Source organism: Neopelma chrysocephalum, unplaced genomic scaffold (assembly GCF_003984885.1).
Source record: "Neopelma chrysocephalum unplaced genomic scaffold, ASM398488v2 Primary Assembly neopelma1_361, whole genome shotgun sequence".
Lineage (NCBI taxonomy): Eukaryota > Metazoa > Chordata > Aves > Passeriformes > Pipridae > Neopelma > Neopelma chrysocephalum.
In genome coordinates this window covers 1142405-1164975 of record NW_020898025.1, presented here as the reverse complement: position 1 = coordinate 1164975, position 22571 = coordinate 1142405, and the positions used below count along the sequence as shown (strand labels likewise).

The 22571-nt window shown below is 57.1% G+C and overlaps 2 protein-coding genes across 2 annotated transcripts in view; both read right to left on the bottom strand.

Moving 5' to 3' along the window:
• Window positions 1-5668: 5668 nt before the first annotated feature.
• SFN (stratifin) lies at window positions 5669-6570 on the bottom strand. Its single transcript, XM_027705986.1, has one exon. The coding sequence runs from the start codon at window positions 6516-6518 to the stop codon at window positions 5778-5780; it is 741 nt and encodes a 246-aa protein (XP_027561787.1). The 5' UTR covers window positions 6519-6570; the 3' UTR covers window positions 5669-5777.
• Window positions 6571-9412: 2842 nt separating this feature from the next.
• The window catches only part of ZDHHC18 (zinc finger DHHC-type containing 18), a 13627-nt gene continuing 468 nt past the window's right edge, over window positions 9413-22571 (bottom strand). Inside the window, exons 2-12 of the mRNA XM_027705975.1 lie at window positions 22435-22566; window positions 19696-19856; window positions 18086-18235; window positions 16970-17086; window positions 16714-16851; window positions 16181-16229; window positions 15795-15897; window positions 14309-14418; window positions 13042-13141; window positions 11008-11099; window positions 9413-10173 (exon numbers count right to left, since the gene is read on the bottom strand). Of these exons, the coding sequence (XP_027561776.1) occupies window positions 11058-11099; window positions 13042-13141; window positions 14309-14418; window positions 15795-15897; window positions 16181-16229; window positions 16714-16851; window positions 16970-17086; window positions 18086-18235; window positions 19696-19856; window positions 22435-22566 (1102 nt within the window). The 3' untranslated portion in view covers window positions 9413-10173; window positions 11008-11057. The remainder of the gene's footprint in view (window positions 10174-11007; window positions 11100-13041; window positions 13142-14308; window positions 14419-15794; window positions 15898-16180; window positions 16230-16713; window positions 16852-16969; window positions 17087-18085; window positions 18236-19695; window positions 19857-22434; window positions 22567-22571) is intronic.

Genomic DNA, 22571 nt, shown 5'->3' with positions numbered 1-22571 from the left:
TGCTGAGCCCAGCCCGTGGCAGACACTTGTCCACGCCAAACCCACCACAGTTGTTGCTAATTGATCCTGGGAATGTGTCAGGAATCTTTTCACAACTTTCCCCTCTCTCACACTCCCTTGGACGGGTTCATTCCCTGTCTTCCAAATCATACAATTGATTCTCCTGTACTTGTCAGGTCTGGGATCAGGCAGAGCCAGAAATAACTCAGGTGATTCCTGCTGCTGCCAGCCCTGCATCTTCCTGCCAGCCTTGGGGCTAATGTGGGGCTGGTTCCTCACTGAGAACGTTCCTTGCAGAAGGGAGTGTTTGAGCCCAGCCCCTTGTTTTCCTTAATTACTGCGTTATCAGCACCCTTGCAGTGCAGGAGAAGTATGTGCAATCTCAGGACAAAGCCGTGGAAGAAGAGGTGATGGATCTGTGACACACCCTTCCATGGCTCCTCTCTGTTTTGACACCTCTCCTTTTTTCCTACGAGGAGCTTAAGGCTGTGACTCAGAGCAAGTGAAAGCCCTTCCAGACAGTCTGGCTGCTGGACTCCCTCTCTGGGTGGGTTTGACCTCCCAGGCTTCTGCCCTGCTGGGCAGAATGTGGGAGAAAGGAGATGGCTGAGGGTGGGATGAGCTGGGTCTTTCCTTAGGAACAGAGAGATTGAGCTGGAGAAGGCAAGATTAGCAAGGAAAAGAAGAGAGATAAAGTCTCCTCTTCCCCATCATGACCAAGACAGATCCAGAGAAAGAAAAATCAGTTGGAGCTGCCTCATCTTCAGAGGGACTTGAGACACAAGTTCTGGGTTTGCTGCAGGAGGAACGTGCATGGGCCTCATGCTCCAGGGAGCATCCAGGCGGAAACGCCTCCGCTCCGTCTCAAGGAGAGAAAGATGTTTGTTTTTCTTTTTCTTGGAAATAATGATGGACTCTTTCTTAATAAAAGAACTCCTTCGCCTCACTTTCATCTTGGGAGTTTGCTGAACCTGAATAAATAAACCCAAGAGAGCTCCAGAGCCCGAGGCTAAAGAGCCTCCGGTGGGAACGTCGCGGCAGCGGGCGCGTTGTGTGCGCGGCAGCTCCGTGTGTTGGCCGTGTCCTGCTCCTCTCTGATCTGCCTGAGAACAGGCTCAGCGTTTGCTGGAGGGAGTGAGGACTGTGGGACAGGAAAGCAGGTCACTCCTGGTGATCCAGGAGTGATCCAGAGGCTGGAGGTTGGGACGCACGGAGCGCAAACTGCCAGCTCGGCTCTTGGAGGCTTTTGATTAAGAAAGCCCCTGTGTGACTCAGCTCATGGTTTGCATGTAGGGCCTTTCCCAGCAGCTGCCTTATGTGTCCTCATCCACCTTCTTTTTTTCTGGGCTTGCTTTCTTCACATCCCAAATCCTGGGGCTTCCCCTCCTTCCCATGTAATTCCCTCTTGCTGTCCTGCTGTAGCTCCTGATGGTGACGGCAGCAGCTCCCAGCCTCCTGTGCCACCTGCCCTGATTCCTGCTGCAGGCAGCAGCTGGGAGATGGATCTGGAGGGCTGGGGGGTGAAAAGTGAGGTGTCCACACCAAGGAGCCTCCAAGTGCCTCCTGGCAGCTCCACATGGGATGGGAGCGGGTGACACTCCCGATCCCAGCTCCATGTGCAGACTCAGCATTGCCTCTTGCCCAAGATCTTGCATAAAATACAACAAGACTTTTTTCCCAGGATGGTTTGGCCCTTGGCAGAGGGATTGCAGACTGGATCTTCAATGGATCTAAATGTAAATGGGGTCTTGGGCAGCTGGGCAGGGAATTAAAATTCATTTTTCCTGCATCTCCCGGCTTTTTGGTCAGGATTTGGAGAAAAGAAGGAGCTCAGGGGAAGGAGGGTGAAGACACGTTTGTGCTTTAACCAGACCCATTCCCAATGAAACACTGCACTGATATTTCACATATTAAAGTCAAATCCCTGTCTGCTGCTGGTGCTTCAGCTCTTCCCAAGAGCCCAGAGACTTCCCTGGGTATTCCTGGCTGGAACCCAGCATTTCAGTGCTGAAGGTCTGGAAGCCAATCTAACCATAACTGAGCTGAAATTCCATCCTCACCCTGTGGCTTGTGGCCTTATCCCAGTCTTTTGGAGCTCTGTGAAGGGATGGGAGACGTGATCATAAAAATATTAATTTTATGGTGGCTTTTTAATGGCTTTGAGAGATTTGGTGGCTTAAAAGGGTATGGTCAGGTCAGGCCGAGTTACACAAGAGCCATCAAAGCTTTTGTGGCTTGTTTGGGTTTTTTATTTGAATACCCTGGATATCTGCAGACTCAGCCTTGACAGCACTGGAGAAAATGGGAATCAAAGGAGATGGAAACCGCTCAGCTCAGGGAACCTCGGCTGTGTCCTCTAAGTGCTGAGGTCTAGAAGAGCTCTGCAGCCTCAAAAATGCAGCATTTTTGCACTAAAGAGCTTTTTACAGCTGAATCAGGGGCTGAATTGGGACCCACAGCCCAGTGGGGACTGCTCCTGGTCAGGGTGGCATGGAGAATGGCTCAGCAGGAGACAGGGAAGGCTGGAGACCCCGGTGTGAAATCCAGGCAGGTCCTGCACCCACATGTCCCCACGCTGGGAGGGGACAGACACTGGGAGGCTCCCGGGGCTCAGGGAGGTGACACTTTGGCTCCTGTCGCTCCCGTTGAGCAACTGGCTGGGGCCAAGGGCCGGGATTAGTCACCCCAACTGAGGCACAACCCTGGCATGGGGGGGTACCCAGCTTTCTGCTGAGCTGATCCTACCTGCCCCAACCCCTCCAAGCCTGGTGCTGGGACGGGCTGAGCCCACCCTGACCGTGGTGGGTTGGCAGGGTGTGATTTTTGGGATGAAGGGGTTTGGGTTTCAATCACACCCACCAAACTGGGGTTTGTTGTGTCCCCTCCCTCCATCTTCCAGCCCCAGTCCTGGTTCCATCATGGGGTTCCTGCTCAAAGACTGAATTTCCCCATCAAGTGGTGCTTTCTGGGGGGGGATAAAAAGCCTCGCCAAAAATTCCAAAGCCTCCAGAGCAGGCATCTGGTGTCAGCCTGGCAGGAGGCTGCCCATCACTGCCCTGGGGCCAGGGTGATGGTCATCAGGGAGGTGGCTCAGCCAGGAGCCAGCCAGCCCCAGCCTTGGGCACAAACCCCTGTGGGGAGGTTGGGAGAGCTGGGGACAAGCACAGGCCTGGGTCCTGCAGTCCCCACTCAGGATGGGCAGAGACTTTGCAGGTGGTAGGGCTGGGGTAGCATCCCCCACATGCCCTCAGAATCCTGTTTTGGTGGCCTTTTCCCCATGGCCACTGGCCCCTGTGTATGGGGCTGTGCCAGGACCCTGCTGGGAGGGTGGGGGACACTCCCTGGCCCCATGACCCTTTGCTCTACTGGTGGTAAAGACACTAAAACTCATATATTTGAAAGCTTTTCTGGGTGCCCCTCCTTGCACGGTGTCAGGGATGCTGAGAGTATTCTACAGCCTCAGGACAGGGACAGGGATTGGGGTCCCAATGTCTCCCTTGCTTTTTCCATCTGGGTCCCATCACCTTGCACGAAACAGGGGGGCCCAGGAGGACCCCAGGGAACACTCCACTCTCCCCAGCAGCACAAACCTTTCATGGGAGCTGTCCTGAGGATCCAGGGCCTCCCTCCCAGCCTGGAAAAGCTGCTGGACCGGCTGGGAGCCGACGAGCATCCTCCTCCTACACGGCCCAGCCACGCTGCAATTTTGGAGCTGTTGAAATCAGTTAACTCCTGGGAAGCCAGCGGGAACCCGTGGCCCCGAAAAGCAGCGGGGGTGGACATAAACCCCCAGTTAACCCCATTCTCAAGCACCAGCACCCCCCAGCTCCCACCTTGCCGTGCTCCAGCCTAACCAGTCCGGGCTGCTGGTGTCCCCAGGCCGGCGGGTCAAGGGCCAGCACGAGCCCTCGGCTCGTTTTTCCCGTCGGCCGCCCCGGTTTGGGTAATTACAGGTCTGGGGCTGGTTCCCAGCCTGGGAGCACTCGGGGCTGGGAGTGTTGGGGCCCCTCACTGGCCTCTCCTACCTGGACCAGCCCCGACAGCGCCAGGGCCCCCCCAGCTCAGGTGGGACCTGGGGAGCAAACGGGACCTGCCAGGGCCACTGAGGCGGCCCTTGGTGGGGTCAAGGTGACACCAAACCACGGGGGGTCACAGTGGGGGTGATGAGGGGACTAGGGGGTGGGCAGAGCGTGGGGGGGCTCACAGAGGTTAATCCCCTCCGCTGGTCTCTGCTCCAGGTGAAATGTCCCATCCAGGGCGAACAGGTTCTGCTTTGAGCAGCCCAACCTCCCACAGCAGCCAGTGCTTTCCTAGGGCAGAGCCCTGGCAAACCTCGTTACATCCCAGGCCGGTCCCTTGCTCTCTGGATACCCCATAATTCCTTCACTTCCCTGGGGTGCCTTCCCTGGTCACTTCCCTGGCCGTGCCTCAGTTTCCCCCATGCCCAGGAGCTCCTGGCACCCTGTGAGCTGTGCTTTGGCCACGCCAGGGCTTGGGACTGGCATGTCCCCCACGTCCCCACTTCGGGGCTCCCGCTGAACTTGAGTCACGGTGCGTTTCCTCCCGGCATCCCGGTGCTTCCCATCAAAGGCCGGCTCCTGTCCAGCCCTGCTGGATCTGATGAGCTCATAGCCCAGGGTGCCGTGACTGTATTTTATTGTAATTATTTTTCATGTTGGAACGCGCTGTCGGCGGGGGAAGGGAGGGGGGAGCTGCGCCCTTCGCCGTGGCCCCGTGCCAGGGCCAGGATTGCTGAGCTTTCACCTGCCCCAGCGCGTCTGGACCTTGACGGGGACGTCCCCACCCTTGTGACACCCCAGGGCTGTCCCTGTGTCGCTGGCGATGTGGCTGTTTGTGGATCTTCCTCCTCAGAACTCAGAGGAGCCGGTGGGGGAGGACCCACCCAGGGGTGTCGGGCTTTGGGGTTTGTACCAAGGGGGTGGGACATCCCACTGCGGGGTCAGGGACCTCGGAGCACCCCTTGGAGCAGCCAGCTCTGGGTGGGGCTGGCAGAGCCCTCGTCTGGTGGATGCAGAGCCCCCCCCAAGCCTTTCCAAGGGCTGTCAAGGAACGGGGTTTGCTGGGCACCCCAAGACCCCGTTGTGGGGCTGGGTGGGGGATGGAGAGCAGCCGATTTTGGGGGCCCACTCGACTGCTCCTCCAACCTGGTGGGATGGGAGGTGAGGCAGATGCCCGGCGGCAGCGGGAGCTGCCTGGACACGTGTGCAGGGAGAGACGAGGCAGACTAGAGGCAGGAGTGCAGGAGATGGTTTATTGGAGACCCACAGAGGCTTTGGCAACATGAGACCCCCCCTCCCAGAATGGGAGGGAGCTGCCCAGACCCCCCCTTGCGCCGTCCCAGCCCCTCACCTCCTCCTGTTGCTGCTCCAGCCCTCCAGGACAGGGGGTTTGAAGCTGGCACATGCCAGGCTGGACACCCCCTCCCCAAAAATTGTTAAATAGCAGGGGGGCTGGCAGCCCTCCAGAATGGAGGCACCCTCTCTCCCTCCTTTCCCCCTCCCCAGAGCAGAGGATGGGGGAGAGGGAGGAGGGAGGCCACGCCAAAACCACCCCCACTCCCGGCATCCAGGCTTGGCATGGGGGAGGGGGGGCCGTGGAGGAGTTGAGACTCCTTCCCCCTCCAAAAAACCAACAATAACGACAAAAAAAAAAAAGCAACCAAAAAAAAAACAACAAAGAAAAAAGCCACGAAGAGATGCCGAAGGGACTGGAGGGGGGGGCAGGTGGGGGCCTGTCCCCGGCTCGGCGGGGGCCGTTCAGTTCTTGGGCTCTTCGCCAGCCTCGCCGCCGTCTTCCCCGGCGCACTCGGCTGTCCATAGCGTGAGGTTGTCCCTGAGCAGCTGCATGATGAGGGTGCTGTCCTTGTAGGAGTCTTCGCTGAGCGTGTGCAGGTCCCCCATGGCCTCGTCGAAGGTGGTCTTGGCCAGGGAGATGGCCTGCTCGGGGGCGTTGGCGATCTCGTAGTGGAACACGGAGAAGTTGAGGGCCAGCCCCAGGCGGATGGGGTTCGTGGGCTGCATCTCCTTTTTGCTGATGTCCATGGCCTCTTGGTAGGCTTCCTGGGCGTTCTCTATCGTCTTCTTGCGGTCGTCCCCGGTGGCCACCTCGGCCAGGTATCGGAAGTAGTCGCCCTTCATCTTCAGGTAGAAGACCTTGCTCTCGGGGTCGCTCGCCTTCTTGATGAGATACTTGTCCAGCAAGGCCAGGACGTTGTTGCAGACGCCGTTCAGCTCCCGCTCCACCTTCTCCCGGTACTCGTTCACCAGCTGCGCCTTGTCGTCGCCCTCCTCGGTTTTGTGCTCGATGCTGGAGATGACCCTCCAGGCCGAGCGCTGGCAGCCCACCACGTTCTTGTAGGCCACCGAGAGGAGGTTGCGCTCCTCGTTGGACAGCTCGTCCCCGTGCTCCACCACGGCCTTCATGAAGTCTGCCATGTCCTCGTAGCGCTCAGCCTGCTCGGCCAGCTTGGCCTTCTGCACTTGGTGGTTTCTTGCCATGGCTGGGACGCGGGCGCAGGGGCGGACGCTTTGGGCGAGGAGGAGCGGGGCCGGGAGCCGTCGGAGCCTCTGCCGAGCCCTGCCGCCGGGATTCGCTTTTGGCTGGGCGTCGGAGCCTCGAGCGAGAGCAGGAGGAGCCAGCCAGGTCCAAGGAGTGTCCTCCTCCTCCTCCTCCTCCTCTGCTTCCTCCCCGCCGAGCCCGGCCCTTAAAAGGAAAATCGCGGTGAATCATCGCCCGCGGGCGGCGGGCGCTGGGGAGGGGGCGAGGGGGGGCCCGGCCAACGCCCTGCCCTCCCCGTGGGTCCTCGGTGGGTGCAGCACCCGTGGATGCCCCGAGGGCCTCCCCACAGCCAACGCCCACCCAAGGGAACGCCCATCCCGCTGCTGAAAGGGCTCGGAAGGGCGGCAGCCGGTGGGTTATCGTTTTGGGGGGGATACACAGAGTCACGGCAGCGTTCGAGTCTTCCCACCCCCACCCCCCCCCCGGAGAAAAGGGCCACGGGGTGGTTCCGCTCGTAAAAATGGTTTCTTCCCCCCCCCCCCCCCAAAAAAAAATCATATCACTGTCGTTTTTAATATGTTGATTAACTCGCTGGTAATTGCGAGGGCTTGACGGGCAGGTATTTATTCCCACAGGTGGGGAAACCGAGGCAGAGAGGCTCCGCACCTCTCCCAGGCGCCGCGGGAGGGACCGTCCCGAAACGGGGCACAGTCACCCCGTGCCTTTGAGCCGCTGCACAGCGGGACCACCTGGACCCCCCAAAACACCGTCTGCCGCTGGAGCGAGCCCGGATCCAGCCGGGAGCGAGGAGACCCCCATCCCCACCAACCTCGTGCCCACTTCCATCCCGGGGCTGCGTTTCCCCGTCCCACCGTCCCCAGCAGGGACTTTTGCCGCCCCTCAAGCTGTCATCGCGGAGTTTTAGGGTTCGGGTTTTTTAAAATGTTTAAGGTTTTTCCACGCTGCCCGTGGGCGCTGGGCCGCGGTGGCAGCTCGGTCGAGCCCCGATTAGGATCAATGCTGCGCCTTGCGCTGAGTTTCACTCTCGTCCCGCTCGAGCTTGTTGCCACACGCCGGGCTCTGGCACAGCCCAGGCCCCGCTCCCTGCCCAAACCCGGCCTTATCTGCGTGCGGGAGCGTGCGGGAAGGGCAGGGTGGGGCGGGCGCCCGGCGGCTCCGGGCCAAGGCAAAAAGGAGGGGTGTGATTTTTTTAATCAGCCTGACTCGCTGCTTGACTCCTCCCTGCGAACAGCCCGGCCGGGAGCGCCCAGTCATCCCCCCCACACACACCCTGTTCCTCGCTCAGGTATCCACTGGGGATGGAGGACATAAAGAAAGACCCGAGGATGCTTTTCCCAACTGCTTGCAGCCCAGGAAAACACTCCCAGCCTTCACACTGCTCCCTCCCCACCCCGGAAAGTGGAATTTGGGGCTGTTCATCCCCTCCTGGCCAAGCCCCCAGGGCATATGATGGGTTTGGGGTATCCAGGGTACCCCTGCCCATCAAGGGGCTCACGTGGCAGGCAAGGGTGTCCAGCTCCTCCAGCCCCCCCTATGTCCCCCTCCCAGTGTCACATGCAGCACCTCACCAGCAATTAGAGCTCCTTACCAGGTCAGAGTGATCCTGTGGGAGCAGGTTCCACCCCACCAAGTCAGGAAAAGGTGTCTTCCAGAGGAATGGGCACACAGGACACCATGGCCCATTTCCCACCCTCTACCCAGCGGACAAGGCAGACCCAGAGAGGCCCTCCAAGAGCTTCCATCAGGCACAACCCCCTCCCACAGAGGGGCTGGAGCCAAACAGACACCATGGTGTACCCAGCCCTCTAAAATCCGTCTCCTTTCCTTGGAAAACTGTGAGGCAGCAATGCCTGGGTGGGTTGGTCTGAGCTCACACCCCTTTGGGCAGCAAAGCCATACATGGTTGGGGTCTGCAGCCCCCAGCCCTGGTGAAGGACTCGCTGCCAGATGGGGCTTCCAGCCCTTGGGATGGTCCTGCCCCGCCCTGCCTGTGTTTGGGCTCTTTAACCCCCAGTTGGCTCTGAGAGGGCTCCATGGGGAGACCCCGGCGGGATCCCCCTTCCCCAGCAGGACACGTGTGGGGTGTGGATGGTTCAGCCTCGGATCTGGTATCTGCCAAAGGGGCTGAGCTGCTGCCAAATTTTGGCTGTGCCGGGCTGAGAGGAGGCTGCAGGAACACTCTGCTCTACCGGTTCCGTGGAAAACAGGCGGTGGGTGAAGGGAAGAGCCCCAGATCCTGGCGCAGGGGCTGCGGGTGAGCTCGAGTGCAGCATCACCCCCTGGAGCGCCCATGGGTGCCCTGTCTGCCAAAGAGCAGCACGAGAAGGTGCATCCCAAACCACCCCACGATTCTATGATCACCCCGGGGAGCAGGGCACCCTGTTAACCCCAGCCCTGGGGATGCTGCCCAGGCCAGTGCACGTCTCCAGTCCCCTGAGCCAAGGGCAGGCGTGGGCTGGGTGATGGCAGGAGGCAGAGGATGCTCATGGCCATTCCCAGCGGCACTGGAAGGATGCCCACAGCCTGTCCAGCCACCCCATCCAGCCCTGCCGCTCCCCCTGGCTGGGGGGACGCTGCCAGCTCCCGAAACATCAGTGGACAACACATTTTTCCAAAGGGTGCTCACTGTGTCCTTCCCCAGCCTGGCCCGGCCCTTCCCGCTGCACAGGAGGGTGCAAAGCCATGGATGGCTGAGACTTGCCCCAAGGGCTCTGTGCCACAGCCCAGTTTGGGGAGCTCCTGGCTCCTGTCCCCGTGGCCACACAGCCGATGGCAGAGGGGTGCCAGCCCTCCGTGGCTCCCCTTGGCTCCCAGCCCAGCGTGGCACCGACGTGCCCAGGCACGAGCCGCCCCCAGCAGCCAAACACCGGCGTACAGTAAATAGGAGAAACTTTTATTTTTGTTACAAAAGTCAAAGGCATAAATAGATGGTGAGTCCTACAGGGCTGGGGGCAGGCCTGGCTGCTCCGCTCAGCTCCCAGCCCGGCCGGAGCCGCAGCCTCCGGAGCAGGGGAGGCTGCTCAAGGTGCTGAGGGGCTGGAACCCCTTCCCCTAAAACTAGAGCTGGGCTAAGATGAGACTGGAAAGTGGGAGCTGGCCAGGGGGGTTGCAAGGGCAAACTGACCATGTACTAACTCCTGTCTGGAGAGGAGAATCCTCTGACAGACGGAGGGGCTGGTGGGGTTGGGTGTGTGATGCCACTGGCTCGGCTGTAAACGTTCTGGTGCGAACCTGCTCGTTCCAAAAGCCCACTGGGGTGCCAACCACGACCTTCCAGCATCTACAGCAGGGAGACACCGTCACTGAGGGTCACACTGGTGGTCACGGGGGAGCCACCGGCGGCAGGAGACAGCAGGAACTCCAGTTATTGCACTCGGGTGGGACGGCTGTATGGCTTTGAGCTCCGAACCCGCGGGACGGCCGTCCCGGCCCCCGGAGCGGGGTTGGAAAAGCTTTTCCTTGTGCACGGCCGCTTTCCCCTCCCCTCTGTCTCGCGGCGGGAGGGGAGGGAGGCGCGGCCGCGCAGCCCTGGCGAGCGGAGGCACTCGTGGTGGTGGTCATGGCTCTGGGCTCAGCTTCCCGCGGGATGCGCCACGGGAGGCAGAGGGCTGCGGGCTGCCAGGGCTTTTGGTGCTGGATCCGCCCGGCGCGAGGGAGAGGAGAGGGGAGGAAGAGAAAGAGAGGGTTAGTGCCAGAAATATGAGAGCGAGGAGCAGCAGGAGCAGAGTGGAGCACCCGGGCTTGGTGGCAGAATGGGGACAGTCCGGGATGGAGGAGGAGGGAGGAAGGGGCAGTGGTCTCCATCACTGCTCCAAGGCTCGAGCTCCAGGAGCTCGTGGGGTGCTGGAGGGAAGGAGAGAGGCAGCTCTGCAGCCCACAGGTGACACAGGTCATCATGACGTGCCCTGGAAGGAACTTACCTGGGCCACAGGCACATCAGAGAGGAGAACAGGCAGAGGGCAGGGAGGGGAGGCATTGCCTGGCCCACAGATTGGGTCAGGGCTGGAGTTAGAACTCTGCTCCAGGTTCCACCACTCTGCTCAGGCCACAGCTCGCTCTGAACACTAAATCTCTGCATCCCTTGGGGGCTTTCTCCAGTCCCATCACAGCAGCTCCACCAAACACAAAGCACCGTTGTGTCCTCCAGCCAGCCCCAGGCTGCAGGACCCCTCCTGCCAACCCCCATCCACACACCCATCCCACACACCCCCACGCAGACCAGGCAGCTCCATCCCTCACCAAGCCCAGGCACGAAGCTGGGGGAAACCAAACCCATCCTTCTCTTCCTGCAAAGCCCTCAGGTGACCCTTCACCCACACAACCCGGGGCTGGTGGGATGGATGGACGGGACTCAGGGATGTCAGCACAACTGGAGGGTGATGGGCTCCATGCACAGAGCTGGTCATGCAGTGCAGATGAGATGGGCGGCTCGAGTGGATGGGGAGGGAGAAGAAATTGGTTTCTTACCAGCCAACCCTCAGAAATCAGGGCTAAGGTCCGAGGAGGGGCAAATCCCGTCAGGCTGTGCAGGAAATGGCAAAGTCCTGGCAGGCATCCTCCTGGGGAAGACACCAGAGGTTATGCACCTCAGCACCTGCCACAGGGCCAGAGGGGCTGGGAGAGACAGGGAGCACAGATCCCGGAGAGGCGGGTGGGGAACGGACGCTGAGGTGACAACAGGAAGGGGATGAGACTCTGCCCAGCCTGGAGATGTGGGACAGCAAAACCCCTTCACTCCAGCAAGAGTCACAGCAGCACCAGCTGCTGCTCATCCCTCATAGCAGGAGGTTCCAGGAGCTTCCAGGTGAGGCCTGAGACTAAAAGAGTCCAGCTGGCATCTGAGAGATGTCAAACACCAAGACACCTGCCCTCTTCTGTCTTCAAGGAATAAAATAATAACCCAAGCAATTAACTCTTTAAAAATAGAATTTTATTGAGTAACAAAGGAAACTGGTTTAAATAAAAACAGGAAGGATTCTGGCCCCTGGTTACCCCCCCCACACTGCTCCTCTGCCATCCCCCAGGCACAAGCACTCAGTGTACAGAGCACGATGCTGGTGAATTCAGGGGGGCTGGGCTGCCCCCCAAAACGTGCTGCCTCTGCCTGAGGTTGAAATAGGTGTGTCTGATCCACGGAAACCTAATGAGCAGCTCAACATTGCAAGCCCCTGCCCTGGTGCCAACGTGCACAACACTCCCTGCCCCGAGTAGAAAACGTTCTGTGTAGAAAAAAACCCTACAAATTGTGCAAAAACATCCAGCAGCTTTTAATAACTTGATTCAAGTATTGCTACAAGGTTTGTGGCTCTCCCTGCACCCCAGGGACACAGAGCTGGCTGCACAGGTGCAGAGTGATGATCATGGATGAGCCCAGGAAGCTGGAACTGCTCCCCAGGGGCTGGGGACATCCCTTCATGGATGAGCCCAGGCAGCTGGAATCACTCCCAAGGTGCTGGGAACAGCCCTGGGGACACTCTGCTGTCCAGAAACCCAAACCAAGAGCAGATCATGAGGTTATCAGACCCTCTCACTGCTTCCTCTGGAGAACTCCACCCAGAAAGGGCGGAACCCTCAGGAATTCACACTTTTCTGTTGACTTTTGGTCTCCTACAGACAGGACATAATCCTGGCAGGCTACAGTTCCCAAATCTGACAGCTGTAGACTTGCCAACCAGCATGTCACAAGGGGAGTCACAGAGCACAGAGTGTTTCTTCTTCCCTGTTAAAGGAGGGTCCCCCAAACTCATGTTGCTGCAAAACGTGTCTGACCAACCGGCAGGGCCAAAACAGTCCTTCAGCCCTCCCTCAGCAACCAGCCAGAAAACAGGATCAGCAGCACCAGGACATCCTCACTAACTCCCAGGTCTGCTGGGAGCCAGAGTCCTCCCAGCTGAACAGCCCAACTTACCACGGCACAGCAGCCTCTGGACAAGGGAAGCCGCTCTGGCAGCGGCCGTGGTGAGACCCCGGCTGTGAAGGGACAGAACAGCCCTTCCACGTCGGCACAGGGGAGCAGGATGTGTTTGTGGATACACCAGGGATACCAGGGAGCTCATACCTCCTCCAGCCCAGAGGGGGAACCATTTGCCAGTCCCCACCTCCCACCCTTGGCCCACCTCACGACTCCCGGCAGGAATCGCAGCGATCCGCCGGAGCAGACGCTGGGGGCTCAGAGGTCTGGGGGCTCCCTGGGTGCAGCAGGGACCCCTGCTTTTGGCACGAGTCCCAGAGTCCCACAAGCTGTCAGGCTCTGCCAGCCAAAAAGTCCCGACAGGCCACATCACAGTGAAACAAATAAACAAACAAAAATAATAAATAAATGTAAAAAAAAAAAAAAATAAAGGCAACGTATGGCTCGAGTGAGTCTTTGGCAGCTCTGGGTCACAGGGCTGTCCTGCCTGAGGCTGGGGAGGTGGTGAGAGGGGAAGGTACTGGCTGGAGCAAGGTGCAGGCACAGCAGGCACTGGGAACATCACAGCACTGCTAGGGAAGGCCTCCTACCATGCTGGTGTCAGTTTTGGCTCCAAAGGAAGGGATTTCGCTCTTAGGGCTGGACGGGGTCCCAATATCTGGCTGGATAAATCCTCTTCTGTCTATCAAACTGGAGAACAGGAAGGAAAGAGGAGTTAAGGGAGTGAAGATTCTGAAGCCAGGAGCTCCCAAGCCAAGGGAGGGCTCCTTCTGGGAGCTGCCAAACGAAGCAGGGCAGGATGCTGGAGAACAAACCACACACTTGTCACACAAACCACCAGCCAGCCCACAGGCACAGAGAGCTTTGGGTCACCACAAACCCAAAAAGGGAACTGGCCAAAGGCCTTCACAACACAAAACCAATGTGAATGAGGAAAGAACTGGAGTAAAACACTATTCTCATCCCCACAACCTCCCAGCTAACAGCTGGGCTCCCTGAATCCACAGATTTACCAGCTCTGAATGGCAGCACCGGCATTTTGGCACCTGTGAACCCAACAAAGAGCCTGGGGGGCACTTCAGAGCAGGGCCTGATGTAACTATAGACCTGACCCTCCCCTGCTGCTGCTGTTACACCGAGGTAGCACTTCCAAGATGCTCCACCCGAATCCAAATTGAATCCTCTGAACAGACTCATCTCGTGGATCCCCCACGTGCTCCAGGATGGAGCAAGAGCTCCAAGGCAGGCCCTCAGCTCCTGTGGCAGAGCAGAGCAGGGCCTGACTCTGCCCAACTGCACCATCTTGTGACCAAGCAGTGATTATCCTGTGCTGCAGGTAACTCACACCCAGGTAAGAGCGTTTGGGGGGGTGATACTGAGCATTCCAGGTGATCTAAGTGTTGGTAAAGCCCAGGATCTCTGCACTGGCTGCTGTAATCAGAGTACAGGAGGAAAAACATGCTAAAAATCATAGAATCATGGAATGGTTTGGGGTGGAAGGGACCTTAAAGGTCCTCTCATTCCAATCCCCTGCCATGGGGACAAGAAGTAATGCCAGTACTAGTATTGACCATCTGCTGTCGAGCCCTTTGACGCTGTAACTCTCCCCTTATTCAGTTGTAGAACGTGTTTTATCTTCAAATTCCATGAAACAATTACAAGTGACCCAAACTCATCAAGTTCCAAACACAGAAGCAACAGTTCATCTCCTACTTGCACATCTCCAGCCTCTCTCTGCAGAGTGAGAAGCTGTTTCCTCCACATCATCAAAGCGGACGTGTTTGTGCTGGGAGTTTCCCCTGAACCACGATAAATCCATCCTTTCCCAGAGCAGGATGCAATTCCCAAGGCTCTTACCTGGGATGGAATGGTCCACACAGCACCGCACAGCAGTTTGTGAGGATACTTTTATGGCTGTAGGGATTGGCAAACTCTGAGCCCCTCTTATTTGACCAGGACCCTTTGATCTGAAAGAAAGATGGACACAGACCAAGATGGGAAACATGTGGGAGCAGAAAATGACAGGATAATTAACTGGATATTGGACTCGTTCAGGTCCTTGCTTAAGAGGGTGAAGGTTTCTCTTGCTGCAAACATCCTCCCTCTTTGCTTTAACAAGCAGCAAAGTGCTGCCTCTTCCTATGCCAACGTTCAGCCTTGCAGCTGGAAAGCTCTGAAGCTGTGCCCTCCCTGTGCTGCGTGGCAACGTGTCACTGCCACCATCTGCCACGCCAGCCTTCTCCTCCTCCTCCTCCCCTCTCCAAGGCTGAAAGCCCATCAGAGCAGGGCTCCAGCTCGTGGTCCCTCCTGGGCCCCTCAGGCTGAACAAACAAGGAGGGGATTCCCAGCTCATGCTGCAACCAACAGCCTGGTCTGCCCCCACCCTGAGCAGCTGTCACAGGACTCTGGTTTCGACACCCCGGCCGCAGCAGGCGTGGGCACACACTGGTGGGCAGATGCTATACCTGGCCTCAGGCCCCCAGCTCCAGTGAACCATTTACCAGCACATTTACCAGCACATTTCCTCCTCTTGTTTTCACTCTCTCCCCCCCAGCTGCAACATAAGGCTGGCAATGAGGCCAGAGAGGCAACAGGCCACTGGTGCTCTCTGTACTGGGGGACAACTTCCATGAGCTTCACTTACATGGCCTTGAGCAGTTCTGCCACACCTCAAGTGGAGAGGAAAGGGGAAAAAGCCAAAAAAAAAAAAAAAGGGATGCAAACCTGCCTTCTGCAGTGCTGGAAGCTTCCAGCAAGGATTACAGGTACTTCTGGCCAGAAGGGTGAATTTTGATTTTGAGGATCAGACAGATCCTGCTTTTCCATACAATTTGGCCCACTCAGGGCACTCATTTGGCCCTTGGAGTCTGCATGCATCTCACATTTGAAGGTAAATTTCATCAGATGTCTGTGCATTATTTGCTAATTAGAGATGAGGAACCGCCAGAGACAAAGGGACTCGCCCAAGGTCTCGGAGGAAACCCGTGGTTACACAGGATGCTGAATTCACATCACCAAGCTGACACCCAAATAAATCTCTGGGGCCAGCCTTCTGTTTTTTAATCTCAGAACTCCTAATTTTAAGTAAGGCCACAAACAGACTGGAAAAAACACACACGTGATGGTTCTAACTCAGCTACCTGAAACTGCAGCCTGAATGCCCTGTGGGCACAGGCTGTTTGCTCTGCAGTGGGTTATCACAGGGCATGCAGGCAGCACATCTTACTGAAACACTGCACTGAGACGGCCAAGGACTCCCTGAAAACCTGCTCAGGGTGGATCAGGGACAGCCTGGCAGAAGGAGGAGCATCCAGGTACTGATAGAGAAGGACAAGGAACTTACATCTTCATTCGTCGTCAGGTTGGAGGCGACTAAATAAGTGTGAAAACCTGAGAGGCCCAAAATAGACCAGACTGAGAAAAAACAGATCACCAGCTCCAGCACAGTGAAGTAAAAGTCAAGGAAGTCTCAAAGAACAAAATCATCCTGCAAGGAGAGGCAGAGGGCTGTTTGGGGAGGTTTGGGTAAGCTTCCCATTCCCTGTGCCGGTCTGCAGGGACCCACCAAGGCACAGCCTGCTCCAGCTGCTTCCCTCTCCATCTAAACTTGCAAACTGGGAAACAAGTTTGTCACCCACCCTTACAAAGAGCTCCTGGCCCCTCCCTGTTAATTAGTATTGCTGCACCAGTGCTGGGCACCCCAAGCAGCTGCTGGCAGCACAAGGATATCTCGCGGGTGTCGTCTTCAGAGTGGCCAGGAATCCATCCCTCTGGGAGCCTGCAAAGCAAAACAGGACAAGGAATGGCATCCCATCAGGCAGCCCTGCCTCTCCAGCCAAAACTCCCCTCCTGAGCAGGCAGACACCTCCCTGAGAGCCATATGGATGTGTCTGTCTGCCTGAGCAACATCTGCAGTCTGGGACTCGGCAGAAATGTCAGCGCACAGACACAGCTCCAGGAGATTTGGGGCTGATGGGAAAGTCACCTTCCCTGCCAGGTTAGGAGCGGATGCACCACCAGCTCATCTGCTCTGGGTGGGGAGAACTCCATCCCCAGCTCTCAAGCAAGCAAGGTGCAGGTGGATCTGTGGTTCCCTGAAGTCTGGGGCCCTGTTTACTTGAGACCCACACTCAAAATCCTGGTGTAACCCAACCAGGCCCTTCCCACGCTCTGTCCCAACAGGAACAGTGACCCAGAGCTGCCTGAGGTTGTTGGTGGCCCTGAGCACGGCACACAGCAGTGGCAGGACCTGTGGTACTCACGCAGGGTGAGGTGGGTGACGACACAGGCGAAGATGAAGGCGGTCAGGAAGGAGAGGGAGAGGATGAAGGCGTAGAAGAAGCGATAGTTGCGCTTCCCCACACAGTTCCCCACCCAGGGGCAGTGGTGATCGAATCTCTCTGAAACAAAGGGACACGTGAGGGACAAAGTGAGGACTCCTGCCACCTCAACCCCAAAATGGAGCAAACTCTGCTCAGACTCCAGAAATGAGGAGCTACAAATCGAGCTTCCACCCACCATCCGGAGACCGCAACCTCTCCGCAGCAGCACGTAGGCACAAAGTTTCAGTGGAGCATTGCTGCCTGCTCACATGGTCTTTTTTCTCATCAAGGGTCAAACCTTTCCTCTCACAACCTGTTAAATACAAGCCTTGTGACTGGTAACTATCACTGCAACTGAAAGGGAAGAGGGACAGAGCAGGAATTCTTCCAGCTCCCCACAGCACTGGGTGTGCGCACGTGGCAAGGCTGCTCCCTCCTTGTGTGTCAGCTCCCCCCTTCTTCTTAGGGGCAGAAATACTTTTCCAAGTTATAAAGATACATCTCTAAACCCACAGAAACTGCCTGGGAACCTGGGGCAGGTGCAGTGTATCTGGAAACACCCTAATGAAAGGGCTGACAAGACTGTGGTAACCATTTCATGCGGAGCATCACTGCAAACACAACCCACAGCACAGCCTGCTCTCCCAGACACCTCCTCTGCAAACACTGCTGCTTTCCAGCCTCAGCAGGAGGCACAGCCACCCAGGGCTATCCCCAAACACCAGCAGCTATGATGGTGTCTCTTCCAGCCTGGGGACAGCAAGGCAACACACAGCAAGGAGCCCGCAGCAAACCTCTTTTGGTGGAGGCCTGAACTGCATTTTTCAGTACCATCCTTCCAGAAGCAGGAAAAACAGAGACACAGAGTCTTGGACCTAAGCCACTGCACTGGTGTTGCTTTCATTTTAAATGGGAAGAAGACAGACCACCCAGTATCTTGTTTTATAATCCTTTAGAAGAAAAAGCAATCTGTCCAGGAACAAAAGTGACAGGATCAGTGAGAGGACTCAAGGGAATGGTATTAAAGTTGTGTCAGGGGAGGTTTAGGTTGGATTTTAGGAAAAGGTTCTTCCCCCAGAGGGTGGTGGGGCACTGAACAGGCTCCTCAGGGCAGTGGGCACAGCACCAAGGTTCAAGGGTGTTGGGACAACGCTCTCAGGGACAGGGTGGGATTGTTGGGTGCCGTGGGCAGGGCCAGGAGCTGGACTGGATGATCCTTGTGGGTCCCTTCCAGCTCAAGATCTCCTGTGATCACACAATTAAGCCCCTTTTCCCCCCTGGACAGCAGCCCCTCTGGCCCTGCCCTGCTCACCGACGCAGTTGTCGCAGACGCTGCAGTGGGAGGTGCGCGGGGGGCGGAACATCTTGCAGGTGTAGCAGTACTTGAGCTTCACCACGTACTTGTTGATCACCACCTCCATGGTGCGGGCGGGAGGGCGGTAGGTGGAGGTCCCCATGCTGTCTGCAAGGGCAAGGAGGGACACTCAGAGCCTGCACCTTCCCCCCCGAGCTGCTTCCCGGCACAGGGAAGGGACTGGCACGTGCTCCCCTGGCTTTAGTGAAAGCCAAGAGGCAGCCAGGAACTCCACTCAGCTCCTCACAGCGTTATTTATGTCCTCTCTTTGTTCAGTGGCAACACTGCTGGGATGCCAAGAGGAAGCTGTAAGTGCCCAGTGCTGTGAGAACGTCAAGCAATTTAGAAATAGTGAGTGTAAAGCAGTGCCCAGTAACATCAGCTCATCTCTGCGTGTCCAATGGGTCACATCTGTGAATGCACGTGTGGTTCCTCCTCTGCTGTGACAGGAATCAGAGTGGCCTCAGCAGGAGCATCCCTGCCACTGCCAGCACACAACCTGCCACCCCACAGCTGGAGCTGTGGCACCACCAGCCTCAAGGGATTCATTTCCATCACAAGTCCCAAGTGCTCCAGCAGATTCCCTGAGATTTGACACGTGTGTGTTCGTAGCATGAGAGGATTCCTCGTCCCCAAGGTGGAAACTGAAGAGTTCTAGAAACACAAGTTCTATCTGTGTGTGTGATGCCACTTCATTACTCCCTGGGGACTGGCAGCTGGAGACTGTTGCTCTGCACAGCAAAAGCTGGAAAACCCCTGCATCATGTTTGCAATTTTGGGGATTATTCCTTTTAGTGCCTCCTAAAAGAGCACCTTTCCAGCTCTGAGGGAGTCTTTGAAAATAGTGATGCAACAGTGAGCATGTTAAGAGGATAATAAGTGGATTATATTAACAGTAACAGCTGGCACATCAGGCAGCATCTGCAGCCAGATTACTGCTTTAGGCCCTTATAAATAGAAACGTTGGATCACCACTCTGGGGATATTTTAAACCCATTTTTTAAGTCAGATGTAGAATTACTGCCTTGCAACTGTCTTCAGCGGGACAGATTCAAGCTGTCTCACATCAGCTTTCCTAAAGCATTTATTACAAACAGTCACACCAACAAGGTCCAAAGCTCCTGGATGCAAACACCTTCTTGGCTGTCCCCAAACCAGCGTGACAGAGCAGTTTTCAGAAGAGGACAAACATTAGCCTACACTAAAGAACACCCTGCAGCACAGCAGGCTCAATGGCAAGGCATAATCTTAAAAAGCATTAATTATCCTTCAACTTTGCTGCCTGGGAAGGCGATGGGACTGAACAGGAACAAAAACCACCTCTGATGCTCTGGAGATCCTCTCTGAACCACTGCCTGCTGCGCTGGAGGAGCTTGTTGCACCTCTTACCAGGACTCATAAGACACTCTCAAGCCTCACAATCTGATACTCTGGTTTCTCTCATCCCCTGGACAACCAGTAAGGAGCCAAGACCCAAAAAGTGGGGCTCGCTGAGCCTGGAATGTGTGTGTGCACAGACACACAGCCGTGCACTGAACCAAACACAGGAGAGGGAACAGAGGTCTCACCAATCCGTTTTTCCAGGTCTGCTGCCTCACTTGGGGTGGCTCTGGGCAGGATTCCTGGGTCTCTGAAGCTTGTCTGGAGCAGGCAGCTGATGACAAAGAAGAAGAGGACGGCGGCGATGATGGGGATGGCCAAGGTCAGGTGAGTGGCAAGGAATGGGCAGCTGTTAAAAACATGGATAAAATGGCATTGTTATCAATCACTGTAGAGAACCAGGTGTCAGCTGGGACACTCACACCAGGAATTATCACGGGGTAGTGGGCTCAAGCACTGCTGCTCTGTGGAGACCTCTGGGTATGACAGCTTTTTTGGGGTTATCAACCTTTTTGGGGTTATCAACCTCTTTGGGGTTATCAACCTCTTTGGGGGTGTCCTGTGCAGAGCCAGGAGCTGGAATCAATGACCCTTGTGGGTCCCTTCCAATTCTGAATATTCTGATTCTATGAACAGCAAGAGCCAGCCCAGAAAACACTGGAGTGGTGCTGGGTCTTTGGCACCAAGACACACCAAGGCCCCTGCACACAATCTTTTTTGTCTTCTGACGTCTCAAAAACCCCCCAGCTGCCCCAAAGCCTGGTCACCTCTACAACAGCACCACCAAGAACACACAGACAAACACCCCAAGCCACACAGGGATGAGAATCAGCGTGACCACGATCCCTTTTGGTCCAACACATGATGCTGAGGGGGATCTTGGCTTCGATTCAACACAGCTTTGCCATCTCTGGATGACTCATGTGCCCTTCCTGGTGTGCCAGATGTTTGGATGAGGACACTTCCAGCACCGGGCTCTGTGACAAGCCACCAGGCATCTCTGCAGTCAACAGCCACTCCTGGGCTCACCGTGCTACAACCTGGGGCTGTTTTTCCATAGATGGGGACTGGTGTGATCACACTCCACACCAGGGCAGCTCCGTTACTCTCAGGTGGCAGGTGAGGACACACCAGGGGACACACACAGTGCCACAGACCCCCCCTTGCAGAGGGATTTGCTGTCACAAGCACTGATCACAGATGGACAGGGTGCCCCAGCCCTGACATCTGTGGGCAGTGCTCAGGCTCAGCAATGCTCTGCAGCAGTTTTGAGAGGATTAAGCAACTTTTGTTTCACCTCCCGAGCTCAGCTGTCCAGAACAAAGCAGCCACCAAGCAACAAAGCCCCTTCAGCCCAAGCCCCTTGGTCAACTCTCTGGCAGAGGGACAGAAAGGTCTGTGAAAGAAGAGACATGATCTTGTTGTCACTCCTTTCCTGGGAGAATCTCTGGAGCCCATCAGGGAACAAGAAATCACATAAATCAGAGAATTCCAGAATGGTTTGGGTTGGAAGAGACCTTACAAATCATCCAGTTACACCCCCCTGCCATGAGCAGGGACACCTTCCACTATCCCAAGCTGCTCCAAGCTCCATTCAACCTGACCTTGAACACTTCCAGGGATGGGGCAGCCACAGCTTCTCTGGGCAATCTGTGCCAGGTTTTTCCATACAAACACGAAGCACAGACACGGGCGAGATTGCTGCACATCCAGCAAACTGTAACCAGTGCAAGGGAGGCATCCTGCTAAAATAACAACTTGGAAAGCCCCAGGGCATCTTCAAGCCCAAGAGAGTGACTCGGCAAGGAGGGAGGCAGAGCAGATGTCCTCTGCCTGGCCACACAAAGCAGTCACTGTGCTAGAGCTGCCCGTTAGTCCCAGACCCAGCGCAGGGAGCTGCCAGGGGCACGGATGACGCGGAGAAAGGAGTTTTTCCAGCGGGATGCTGTGACTGCCTCCCGCAGCTGCCTGCCCCTCTCAGCTCATCTGACTTCTCAGAACCTCTAATCCGATCAAATGCCTTCATCTCCCCGCCAGCAGGCTCCAGCAGCTTTACTCCAAGACTTGCGGGGATAACGCCATGATCCAAAGGCGGGCACTGCCCTCCCGCTCCAGGGAAAAGCATCTCCCTTCCCTCCCGAGGCAGGACAGCAGAATCCCTCTGAGGTGGCAATAACCCACGGTGCTCCTTCCCTGGTTCCCCGGGGCAGTGCAGGACATAACGGGGTGCTCCTGGCTCTCCCCTCCCTCAGGGTGCAGGAGCAGGGAGCTTCCCTGGAGCAGCTTTCCAAAGGAAAGGGGGCTGGGGGGATGCAGCTCCCTCTTCCCTGGACACGGCTGCACAGCGGGGCAGAGCTCCAGTGCAGACCCTCGAGGTGGGACCCCCAAGGATTTCACCATTTAACAGAAACACTATTCCGAGATCCCAGCGGTGGGCAAAGCCCACCAGCCTCGGGGGTTCCCTGGCTGCAATTTTGGGCCAGTTCCGTCCTTGGGAGCAGGAGGGGGCACTGGGTCGGGGTGGAGGCAGCATATTTAGAGACCGTGGGGGATTTTTGGGGGGATGTTAAACCCCTTCCCGGGGCCAGACTAAGCAAACAAGGTGATGGACACCTCTGGGCCCCCATAAACACACCTGGGGACAGGTGATGGGGGCAGTGACTGCCTGCAAAGGGGGTCTGGGAGCTGTGCAGTGGGGAAAGGGCTTGGAGGGGTCAGTGGGGAGAAGGGGGGGATAACGGGTCTCCCACGGAAGGGGGAAGGTGCCCCCCCAGCCCACCTCCCTCCACCACGAGGATAAGGGTGGGATGCCAACTAACCCCCAGCTCCCCCGAACGGAGGGGGCTCAAAGAGGGGGGGTCAAGGGCTGATTGCGGGGAAGGAGCCCAGGGACAGCCCCCGCACGGCCTCGCCGCCCCCAGACTCACTCGAAGGCGAAGAAGAGGCCGCTGGTGACCAGGATGAGGCCGAGGGTGAGGACGAAGACGCCGCTGTGCCGCGCCAGCATGAGGCGGCCGCCGCAGAAGAAGCGGTTGCGGCCCGGGAACACCTCCCACTTCCTGCG